This window comes from Scyliorhinus canicula, chromosome 18, assembly GCF_902713615.1.
Source record: "Scyliorhinus canicula chromosome 18, sScyCan1.1, whole genome shotgun sequence".
Lineage (NCBI taxonomy): Eukaryota > Metazoa > Chordata > Chondrichthyes > Carcharhiniformes > Scyliorhinidae > Scyliorhinus > Scyliorhinus canicula.
The window spans coordinates 53,197,747-53,210,644 of record NC_052163.1 but is presented as its reverse complement, the minus strand read 5'-3'; the positions used below and the strand labels follow the sequence as shown (position 1 = coordinate 53,210,644).

General features: G+C 43.7%; 1 protein-coding gene across 7 annotated transcripts in view; it reads right to left on the bottom strand.

Moving 5' to 3' along the window:
* Window positions 1–12,898, bottom strand: part of myocd (myocardin) — a 448,440-nt gene that overhangs the window by 16,736 nt on the left and 418,806 nt on the right. For all 7 annotated transcript variants that reach the window (XM_038776977.1, XM_038776982.1, XM_038776981.1 and 4 more), the window contains 3 exons: window positions 9,977–10,233; window positions 5,291–5,444; window positions 1,117–2,163 (listed from right to left, as the gene is read on the bottom strand). In XM_038776977.1, the coding sequence (XP_038632905.1) occupies window positions 1,117–2,163; window positions 5,291–5,444; window positions 9,977–10,233 (1,458 nt within the window). The remainder of the gene's footprint in view (window positions 1–1,116; window positions 2,164–5,290; window positions 5,445–9,976; window positions 10,234–12,898) is intronic.

Below are 12,898 nucleotides of genomic sequence, written 5' to 3'. Positions count from 1 at the left end.
GTGCGTCTCAAACCCACAACCCAAAAGATGTGCTGGGTAGGTGGATCGGCCATGCTAAATTGCCCCTCAATTAGAAAAATAAATGACTGGATACCCTAAATTTATAAAAAATAAATAAATAATATATAATTATAATCTTAGCACAAGCATTAGCATTCAAACGTATGTTATTTTTCAACTAAATCATGAAAGCTTCAGAACCTTGTGTGTTTCAATGAAACCATGGAATCCCTACAGTGCCTTTGGCCCATTGATTCTGCACCGGCCCTCCGTAAGAGCACCCTACCTAGGTCCACTCCCCCGCCCCATCCCCGTAACCCCATCTAACCGGCACATCTTTGGACTGTAGCAGGAAACCAGAGCATCTGGAGGAAATCCAAGCAGACAAGGTGAGAAGGTGCAAACTCCACACAGATGGTAACCCAATGTCAGAATCGAACCCGGGTCCCTGGCCCTCTTGAGGCAGCAGTGCTAACCACTGTGCCATCCTCTTTTTGAATAATTTATTGGTATCAATACATGTGCTTTATATAAAAGCTTGTATAATATATAATAATGCACCAGCATTCAAACATGTTATTTTTAAACTAAATGATGAAAGCTGCAGAATCTTGTATGTTCTTGTATCACTTCCCAGTCTTCTGAACTCGAGAAGGTACAGGCCCAATTTACTCAACCTCTCAGCACAGGACAATCCTCTCATCTCAACAATCAATCTGGTGGGCATTAGTTACATTTCGTTCATGCACGCATATCCTTCCTCAGATATAGTTCCCGCTACATTGCCCCATCAAGCACTCCCAGGGTAGGGAGAGTATCGCGAGTTAGGTGCAGAGTAAAGCTTCATCTACATTATCCAATCAAACATATCCATTTTAGGGGATTTTTGTGTCCTAGCAATTGAATGATGTGTGCACTTCCAATCGAGCCCATTGAAAAGACTATGTTTTAAACTGTACCATTGTAATCGATGACTATGACAATGGAAAACGGTTACCGGTATTTGGCCAGTGCAGATGCTTGCCCACCACCATCTTGGGCGCTGCAAGACAGGAACTCTTCCAATATATCAAAACTACAAAACATTCAGCGATTCACAGCAGTTTTGACCTTTACCTGTATCTTGAGTTGACTGTTGCAAGCCGGAATGGACTGAAGCTGATGGGGTGAAACACTGCGTGCATCTCCATTTTGGGGGGCGGGTGACACCGGCAGAAGGAAATGGTTGTTTGGAGAAGGAGGAAGGCTAACATGTTGAGGACTACCGGCTAGGCCTCCCAATGGAGAATGCTGAGGTGAGCACTGTGGACTCAGGAACGGTGGTGACCTCACAGCAGTGTGTTCTGCAGTTTCCACACATGCCTGACTGTTCACGATGCCTGATTTCTGTGGTGCACTGGATGTGTTTGAACTGTCTGTGGAACTGCTGCTGGATGTGGAAGAGATCATTGGTGCTGCACTCCTATCATTCAGCTGTTGGGCTGCAAATGGACAACTGGACATCAGGTTTTCCTGTTTAACGGACACACTGAAGAGCGGCTGTGAAGGAGCCTGTGGGTTGTGCTGATTATTCCTTTTCTGTTTCAGAAGCTGGAACTTCAGTTCTTCCACCTGCTTCTGCTCCATGTGAAGCTTCCAGGTCAGTTCGTCGATAACTTTCTGCTTTTCCATGAGCATTTTGTCCTTTTGGGTGTCAAAGCCTTCCAGCTCCACCTGTCCGCTGACTCCGTTCACATTACTCATCAGGCTGTCTTCGGCACTTAGATGAACTGGTGAAGGCTGCAGGCCAAGCTGTGGGGAAGGCACAGGCACATCGCTAAAGGTGTCGGGCAGCCCGCTCAAGTCGGATCCGGTTACGGAGAGGTCAGATGACGCTGGAGATATGGGCGGAGTTGAACTGGTGCTGCCAAACTGATAAAATCCATTTGGCAGCACAGTGGGGGTTGTCTGTGTCTGAAAGCCTGACAGAGAGGTCACAGGCGTCATCGGGAACGTCACAGTCGCCATCTCACCGACGGAACCGGACAAGCTTGTGCTGGTACTGCTGGTCGGCAGGCTGCTGCCCTTAGAGTCTTGGAAAGGTTTCAGCCTCTTCATGAGGGAGGTTTTTGTGCCAGACACCGGAAGGCCTCGTATCCTCAACTGCTGCCTCAACTCTGATACCTGTGTGGTGGGAAAAAAAACCAAAACACAAAGGCTTAGTTTTAGAAAGTACAAATAACAAAAAGTATATCTGGTTACCCTGCTGATTTAGAAAATAACTGATTTTGTATGTCCTGGGTCAAAAAGAAAGGAAGCAAACATCAAATTTACATTTCAAAACCTCAGGGTGTTAAAGGTCCTTTACACCTAGCAAAGTACTTTTGAAATGTATACACAATGGTTTGTGAAAGAAAAGTCTGCATTTATATAACAGTTTAACCCACCTGTGGGAACCTTCTCAATGTTTACACAAACTACTTTGGAAGTGCTAATGTCGGCGAAGACGAGAGATGACGGCGAATTTGCTCAGATAAGTGTCCCGCAGAGACAAATAAAAGGGATAAATAAATATCTTTTTTTGCAGTGAGAATCCTCAACTTCTTTGAAAATATTATGGAAACTTTGGGTGGACTTTTCCCACCCTTCTTGCTGATGGGGCTCCTCTTCTGCTGAAGGTGACCCCTCCCCACTGTGGTGTGTTCCTCGGCAGCAGAACGGGCAAGCTGCGGAAGCCAGCGCAGACATTGGCGGGAGCGGAAGATCCCTCTGACTGCCAATGGCGAGCCTCCTCTGCCACCGGAAAACACGCTGCAGAGAGCCCAGAAAATCCCAACCATTAATGCTCACTAGAATGGTCTGATAGAGCCTCCTTTTAATGACTCAAAAGAATTAGATGGGTCCTGGATTCAGATAAATAACTATACACAAAACCTACTTACTTTACTCATATTTCAATCAATCAAAATGCCTTTACCCTTTCTGAATGGCATCTTTAGTAGGACACTCAGGTTTTGCTTTGCAGTTGTCCATTATCACTGAAGTTGGGGTTATCGGTAAAATTAATACTTATTAACTTTTACAAATCATAATTATATGATTATGTGGCTGGGGGACCAAGAACCAGGGGACAGTCTCAGAATAAGGGCAGGCCATTTAGGACTGAGATGAGGAGGAATTGCTTCACTGAGTGGATGGTAATTCTTGGACTTCTCTACCTCAGTGGGCTGTGAGCATTTTCAAAAGATTGCTGCATATTGAAAACATCAAGGGAAACAGGAACCATGTAGCAAAATGTTGTTGAAGTGGAAGATCAACCATGAACTCATGGAAAGGTGGAGCAGGTTCGAGGGCCGAATGGCCTACTTCTGCTCCAATTTGTTACGTTTATGAAGGTGATATACGACACAAAATTCACCACAGAAGACAGCTGACAACAACTGATTGTTCGAAGAGATGCACTAGATTCTTCAGCAACAAATACACAAGGAGCTACACTCGCACTTTGTTTAACATCAGTACAATGACAATTTTAGTTTGTGTGATGTGGAGATGCCGGCATTGGACTGGGGTGAGCACAGTAAGAAGTCTTACAACACCAGGTTAAAGTCCAACATGTTTGTTTCAAATCACTAGCTTTCGGAGCACTGCTCCTTCCTCAGGAGGAGCAGTGCTGGACAACAGAGTAGCCTTGTCAGTTTATTCGCAGAGCAATTTTTCGGTACTGTGTGGTTTAGATTAGGTTGCAATCCAGAGGTGCTAATGTGCAGTGAGATGTGGGACCTGCAGAGGGAGCTCTCAGAAAATATGCAGTTCAGTCCAATCAATTCAGTTCTAAGTTGCACATTGTACGTTAAAGGAATAATTAATAAGGTGCTAACATTTGTTTTAATTGTGTCCACCAGGTTTGCACGGATTTATTTTCAAGTCAGTGCTGCAAACAATTTACTGTTGGATGGAAATAGTTGCCTGAGTAATGCTGAGATGCCTTGTGTACTTTTGTGTGATATGCCAGCAGAAACTTTATAATCTGTCCATTAAGCACACTTATCAAGACAGCTTACTGTTCGTTGTGGGCCAAGAGCAACTTTGGCAGCATGGCAACAAATGCCAAGATCGTCAGATAGGTATAGACAAAACCATAACTGAAACAGCTCATATTAATCAAGTGGTGTCACTAGGTTATGCTATTCCTGTTCCCATTTTGCTCTAGCTTCAGCGAGAAACACAAATACTGATAGGCTAGGCCAGTTAACTAGCTATATAACCAGCTTCAACCACATGATTGATATCTGAGATGATGCACGCAATGACATGTGAAGCACCTGCAACATGCAGTGATATAGAAGACAATCTCACTGCTGTTTTAAACCCTTTGGCACAACAGCAGTTTAGCTCATACCATTCATTTGTGGAAGCTTGTCAAAACAGAGCTCGGTAGAAATTGAGCAAGACTACACCAGTACTCTACCTGTCCATATAAACCTGTCCTTGTATATTGGCATAAAATGTATTATATAATATATATTAGAATATATATAACATATAGTGAATCCTTTGTGGCACTGATCATCGTTAATTAGAGGAATCAGTTTGGCTTTTAGCTGCGTTTACCACTTGGAGGAACATCTTTTGGTGAAGCAAGGAAAACAAAGTGGTATAAACACAGGCACTAATCGATCAAATAAAGAAGTTAGGAGGCACCGCTTTATGTAGAGAGTGGTGTGAATTCGGTAGTTTCTGTCAAATGCAGTGTTTGAAACAAATGGCATTGACACATTAAAGGAGGGGCTTAAAGGGACAAAACTGCATCTTAGCAGCAGAATAATATACAATGTATTGCCTGGCATACTGGTCCTTATCAAACAATATAACCTGTGAATTCCTGTGGGATTTCTCATTGCTTAAGGGAGAAAAATAAAAGTACATTGAGAATCGCCACGCAGAGAAAGAAAGGCAAACATGCATCCGGATTCTCAAATTCTTAGCTGTAGTGCTGCGAGACGACAAACTGCTGGAGCATCTTAACCATGCCGCTTCCTCTTTGCCTTGCACACAAAATCACTCTTAATTCACTGGCCCTGAAATTCTGCGAGGTTCTTCCAATCCCCTGATGTAACAGTGACGGGGAATTGGTGCAAAGCCAAGCAAAATGGTACCAACGGCCATGTCTAGCTGTTTACATTTTTTTCTAGTTCTCCCACTGCCCGGCGTGGGCTCGGAGAATCCCGGCCAATATATTTGAAATACATGTCGATTTTTCAATTACAAGCCACCTATAAGTGAACATTGCATATGGGGAGGAACGTACTTTTAAGTCATCCAGATTGGACGGAAGAGGCCCCAGTTTCAAAAGCGAGCCAGTGGTTTGACCGGATATCGAGGACTTCACTGGTGACAGATTGCCACTCGGGATGGTAGTGTTTGAAGTGCAAGTGCTTCTGGAAAGCTGCTCACCAGACTGCCTGTAAAAGTAATTCAAAGCATTCATTGCAGCTACATAAACACATTCAATTAATCATAATTGTTTTTTCATGTTAATGATGTACCATGTTTCATGGTGCAGTGGTTATGTTACTGGGCTAGTAATCCAGTGATCTAGGGTGGGATTCTGTCTGTTCCCGCTGGTGGGATCCTTTGGTCCTCCGACCCGACCCACTGCTGCGGGCTCCTTGCGGAGAGTGCGAACAACGAGAAACCCGTTGGCAGCGGTGGGACGGCAAGATCCCACCGCCAGCCAATTGGGGGCTGCCTCGGTTGTCACAAAACATCCCGCCTGCAGACTAATAATCCAGAGGGTTGAATTCAAATCCCATCACTACAGCTGCAGAGCTGTGGAATCTAAATTCAGTTCATAAAGTCAATTTGTAGTAAAAGTTATAATCAGAAATAGTGACCATGTGCCAATTATTCTTCCAAATAAATTCTGGTTCATTAATATCCTTGCAGTCGTCCTTACTCAGCCTGGCGTCCATGTGACCCCGGGTCCACAGTAATGCAGTTGAATCTAAACTGCCTTGTAAAATAGCCGAACAAGCCACTCAAATTTTATTGAAGGTGGCACAGCTCGCCACCATTTTCTGCAGGGCATTTAAAGTTGGGCAAACAACTCCCACATCCCACGAATGAATTGCAAAACAAAATGTCATTGTTAATCAAGGGTCACATTTGAACCATTAACCTGTAAGGTATCCTACAGTATGGAATTTTAATCACATGACTTGCACCCACACTCCAGCCATTAGTCGGCCAACACATCTGTCCTTGTAAACCACTGACTTCCTCCAACAATTGGAAAGAAAGAAGACTCATTACCCAATTGGAGGATGCTCAATTGTCAGCCAAATAACTTTCCCCCTTCCCGACCATTTTCAATATTTTTATAGCTGGTAAATATTTTTTTTTAAATGATCTTTTTTAACGCCCCGATGGTTTTTTTTTTCCAGGATTGCACAGAAATGTCCACAGAAGAGATTGACCTTCAATTCCCGGAAACAACCATGACAATATTGGAGGATGGGCAATATGCTGCAGTGCATCTTGTAGACATTACACTCTGCTACAGTTATGTGGGGGAGGGCGCGAAATCCGAAATATAATAAACTGAAAATTCTGGAAACTTCAGTAGGTCAGGCAGCATCAATGGAAAGAGAAACCAAGTTACTATATCAAATCATTGATCTTTCATCAGAACCTGTTACAAATGCTGCCGGATCTTTTGAGCATACACTTGGTTAGCTTCAATTTTTGGGAGGAATTTGAATCAGATGGAAGTTATCTCCTGATTTCTTCCGATGGTATTGAACAATTTAAATGGGATGATCCTGTTTAGAGCCATATGCATGAGTGGGATAAATATATAAATTTATTTTGTGGTAATTGCAGCAAGCTGCAGCCTGTCCTGCTCTGACCAAACAATAACATTTCTATGGGGGCGATTTACCGACCGCATCCCCACGGAACAGGACGCAGCTGGTAGATCCCGGGAGAGGCCTCCAACGTGACCTCGTGAGATGTCGCGACCAGGATCCCGCCCACAATGGGAGGGAATTCTGCCGCTTAAGTGAATTTAAAAACTCACTTAATTCTGCTGAGACCAGATTGATTCTTCAAGGCCTGAAAAACAAACAGAGTGCCGTCAGAGAGCGGGTTGGTTCCCGGCACTGCCCAAAACGGACTCTGTTTTTTTCTGGTTCGATCGCGTCCTATATTATTTTCATAGGATACGCTTGATCAATTATTCTAAATTTAAAATGGAGCACAGGTAGCGACTCTCTAAAAATAATTCTCTTGCTCTTAAATGTGAGAAGCAAAACAGTACACAAATCTGTCTAGAAATAGTCAAGCGTTTTAAGAAGAAGTGGCCAATGCTCAGCAGCGCCGGCCCTAGGGTTGCTGGCGCCCCGGGCAAGCTGAACTTCGGCGCCCTTGGGAGGGGGGGGGGGGGGGGGGGCGGGCCGAGGGGGCGGACCCGAAGGGGGGGCGGACCCGAGGGGGGGGGGGGGCGGACCCGAGCGGGGGGGGGGACCGAGGGGGGGGGGGGGGGGGGGGGGGCGGGGGGGGGGGGGGCGGACCGAGCGGGGGGGGGCGGACCGAGCCGGGGGGCCGCCCTGGGGGAGGGCGGCCACCGCGCATGCGCTGGTTGGCACCGGCCCAACAGCGCATGCGTGGGATCCGAGTCTCTGGCGCCCCCTAGCACATGGCGCCCCGGGCAACTGCCCGAGTTGCCGGTGCCTTGAGCCGGCCCTGATGCTCAGTGTGCTCAGAGCCATGGCACAAACATGTAGGCAAGATAGCTGCCCTCAGTGTCTTGATTGCAGGGGATGCCGTGCCGCTTTTCGTCTTGACACTGACTGATTGGCTTGGGCCTATCTGAAAAGAGGCAACACGGGACTCTCACTGGCAGTCCAGCCAAAGGGTGAGATCCCAAGAGAGGCGAGATGTTTCAACAAGATTCAGCCTTCATATGTTTACAGGTTAACTGATTGTGATGATTTGTGAAATGTGCATTGTGAAACGCATGCACACTTTCAGTCTCACTTGCAGGCTGGACATCATCCATTTATTTGATATGCAAATAAGATGTGAAAATCAAATCAGACCCATACAAGACTGGAGGTGTCATTCTACCTACGTGAAAGTTATGACTGATGAATAATATAAAATATATATATGCACTTCTCACCTCTGAGAGGCCTACTTTGTTCTTGGTTTCAAAAGGTTGTACAGTACAAGAGCTGCCAAACTTCCTTAGCTTCAAATACATGTTCCACAACATGATAGTGAGATGGGACTCAAGAGAATAAAGATGCCATCATGGTATATTCCTAATTAAAATGTTCTAGAACAGCTTAGACACATTGTGGTAGATTTTCAACTTATTGTACAGGTATGAAATTGTCCTAGAATTTATTTCGGGAGCAGTGCATCGATCCTGGGATCTGGAGCTGTGAAGCAACTGTGCTGCCGTGCTGTCAGTGAGGATGGTGTTGAAAACCGAGCGCATGTCATAAAAGTTGATCTGCACCGGCTCTTGGAAAGAACACCCGACTTAAGCCCACGCCTTCACCCCATCCCCGTAACCCAGCAACCCCACCTAAACCTTTTGGACACTAAGGGAAATTCATCATGGCCAATCCACCTAACCTGCACATCTTTTGACTGTGGGTAGAAACCGGAGCATGCGGAGGAAATCCCGCAGACATGGGGAGAATGTGCAGACTCCACACAGACAGTGACCGAAGTTGCGAATCGAACCTGGGACCCTGGAGCTGTGAACCATTGTGCTACTGTGCTGTCAGTGTGGATGATGTTGAAAACCGAGCGCATGTTATAAAGTTGATCAGAAACAGTCTTACATCTGAACAGCCTGTTGAGAATGAATCCCATTATTTGTAAAGATTTGCAAATTTTACATTTTGTGTATTGCTAATTTTTTGTTATATTCCTTCTGTTTTTGTGTGTGTTGCATATTGTGTAAATGAATGTGACCATTAGTTTTAACCTCAATTATATGGTTTTGTGTCATAGACATTTCCAGTTTTGCAATGGAGAGCAATGTATGATAGGCAGCTTTGGTCTATAATATAACAGGAAAAGAGTAATTGTAAAAGCTGCAGTAGGCTGCTTACTGCATCGGTGATGCATGAAGATGCGGGTTTCAGACCATATTGCACTCGGATCCACCAATGGAAACTGAAAAGAAACTGAACTATCACGGCAACAGTGGGCAAGGTTGTTTCTTAATTTCTTCACAGGAAAATTACGTTACTGGCACCACCAGCATTTATTTCCCATCCCGAAATACTCTTGAGAAGGTGGTGGTGAGCTATTTGAATACAACTGAGTGGCTTACTAGGTCATTTCAGAGGGAAATTAAGAGTCAACCACATTGCTGTGGATCTGCAGCCACATCTAGAGCACAGCAGGTAAGGATGGTAGATTTCTTTCCCTCAAGGACATTATTGAACCAGATGTTTTTTTCACGAAAATCTAATAGATTCATGGTCACTATTAATGACACTAGCTTTTTAAATCCTAGATTCATCCCTTACTGGGATGTGAACTTCTCTTTCTCTTAGTAAAAGGTAACGTAAAGTTGCCATAGACCCAGATGATCATAGGCTGATTTCCTCTTTGAGGGGGAAAGCTGACCGGTGGTGATTTAACCTGAGGATCACCACACCTCAGGCAAGGGACAAGGTTGAGAGGGTGGGCCCTCATGAGTAGCCTCTCTTAGTAGTTCGGTAACATACCACTTTGCGACTGTACAAGCCACAATGAGATTATTCTCATTAACATTTCCTTGATGTACTACCCATTTTGTCAAAGTATAGAACATTAGACATGGAAGCATCGCAGCAGAGTCGGATCTCGTCCTCAACAGACATCCACAAATATGCCCCTTTCCGCAGAAATCACTGGATGGTGATCAGGGTAGAGGAGACAACAGCCCAAAAAACATGCGCTGATTTTCTTTCCAAAATAGTCTACTCACTTTAGGGATGTGGGGATAATGTTCTGATAGTTGTAATGATGCTGCTGATGATGCTGTTGTTGGCTTAGTATCTGCAGCTGGAGGAAGAGCTGTTGCTGCTGGAGTAGCCGGGCATAGGCAGAATCCATTGGCGGTGGGGACTTCTCTGGTTTTTGATCTGGTGGAATGTATTGATGATACTTCAGTTTCTTCACCTTTGGTTTTGTGTCCTTTGGCTTCTTGTGGCGCTGGCTTTTTCCATCTGAAGATGGTTTTGTCTAATTTTAATCGATAGATAAAAGGGAATATTTAAACTCATTTTAATCATTAGACCATGTAAATAGGCAAATTCAAGTTTCCACAATTGCCCTTGCTGATACATTTGCCGATTATTGCAAAAGAATATTTCGAATCATAGAATTCCTACAGTGCAGAAGGAGGCCATTCATCCCATCGAGTTTGCTCCGGCCCTCTGAAAGAATACGCGACCTACGATCACCCAGCCCTATCCCTGTAACCCCACCTAACCTGCATGTCTTTGAACACTAAGGCACAATTTAGCATGGTTAATCCACCTAATCTGCACATCTTTGTCTGTGGGAGGAAACCGGAGCACCCGGAGGAAACCCACGTAGACACAAGGGAAACATGCAAACTTCACACAGACAGCCACCCAAGATTGGAATAGAACCCAGGTCCCTGGTGCTGTGAGGCAGCAGTGCTAAGCACTGTGCCACCCCAACTATCGTAAGGTTTGTTGGTTGATGTGGGAATCCAAGTTGATGTTTGCTGCAGCCATCACTTTAGTTGCTATTTTAAAGCGGTAACACATGATAGTAGAACAAAAACTTGCGGATGTGACGCTGATACATTTTAGACTATGAACCAGTGGTTTGGACTAAGTAGGATGTCTCAAGAAGTGGTGTATCTGAGCCAAAAGAATCTCATTAGTACATCTATAACTACGCATTCCCACTCTAAGTTTAGCAAGGGTGCAATGCTGGTCTGTTCACACTGAAGCTAAACTTGTATTGTGAAAACCAGGTTTCAAGGCCCAAATCCATTCCAACATGAAACAGAGTATGTCTCATTCATCAGACAATCTGTAGCCTGACAAGCTAAAAGCTTGGTTTCGTGAACCTCTCATTTACCACAGCGCGTTTTATCCCAGGCGGTGCCCTGACCCCTGACCCTTCATGTAAGTTCCTGAATAACTTCAATACAGATTCCTGATTTTTTTTAAAACAAATCCTATTTTCTTTTGGACGAAGCATTGCAAAAGTAATTTTGATTTTTAAACAGCTTCTCTTTGCCAGTCTGGGCAATGCAGAGATGTAATTTGTGATAATTTTTGAAATGAAAGCGATTTAGCTCAATTGAAAACCAAAAAAATTAAACCCTCAGTTCTGATAAATTGGCCTTGACAATGCAGTAATATGGTAGTTATAACCATGCTCAAAAACCATTACGGAGGGACTGAGTGGAATGAAATAACAGAGGAGTGCCAACCCCGCTGGAGGTTCTAAAGAATAAAAAAAAAAATCTGGTTATTATTAATAAATTTGAATCTGTTCTTCAGCATTCCAACCTCAGCATGCAAAAGAATCCTCAAAGAATCAAAAAATGGCATCAGAGGAAACTTTCAAAGCACAGCATCCGCAATCATTTTACAACACGTTGAGTACATACAGAGCAACCAATAATAGTCAGCTATGATACATGAAAGTGCTGTCAGGAGGAATATGATAACACAGTGACATTATTGTTTGGAAAACAACATTTCACATATTTCTATCGTCATCTGACATACCGGCCTCCCCGAACAGGCGCCGGAAAGTGGCGACTAGGGGATTTTCACAGTAACTTCATTGAAGCCGACTTGTGACAATAAGTGATTATTATTATTATCTGATGATAAATGCTTTACAATTAAACAGTGCTAAATTTCATATCAAATTGAAAGACCCTTGTTGAATATTTCAGTTCAATAATGCAGTTGAATGCATGGCATTATACACCTTTTTGCACGCACAATCCATTATTATATAGTTACGTGGCATTTACAGCCTAAAAATAGGACATTTGACCCAGCAAATCAATGCCAGTATATCTGCTCCACATACAATTCCTTCCACCATTCTTCATCCAACCATATTAGCATAACCTTTATTTCCTTTTGCCCTCGTGTGTTTATCTAGCTTTCGCTTAAAAGCATATACACTAGTTACCTCAACTACAGACAATCCTTGAACTTGTGACACAATTGGTTTTTGAAACCGTGTTGCAAGTTGAAACATTCTAAGTTGGAACCGGTTTTCCCATACGAACAATGTTGTAAATGAGGGTTTCGTTCCTGAGCCAAGACGCGATATTCTATTTTAACTGATTAGTAAAAAGCGTGTGACATCTTGCTTCTGTATAATTGCCTTACAGTAGTGTTTTTCCCCTGATATACTAGTCCCTACATTTTCAAAACCACTTCCATACTATATCTGAGAAATAATTTGCTCTTACTGAGGTTGGGAAAGGTGGAACTTAAAGGAACATAACAATTGATAAAGTGGCATCGTAAAGTCGAAACCAGAGTTGTAAAGTAGAAAGAGAGTGTCAATTTATAAACATTATAAGTGCTGTTCATTGTAACTCAGATGCCATAAAGTCAAGGACTACCTGTACTCCCTGTGACTGCGAATTCTACATTCTAATCACTGGTTAGTCAAGTTTCTCCTGAATTCCCGACCGGATTGATTAGTGATTATCATTTAATGATTGTCCCTAGATGTGGTCGCCACCATAAATGGAAACATCTTCTCCCTGCCTACCTGATCAAACATGTTCATAATCATTATTATGAACATGTTCATAATAACAAGCCCTATCAGATCACCCTTAATCTTCTCTTTTCTGGAACCATACGCTATTTTCTTCTGGTCTTAGCATTGC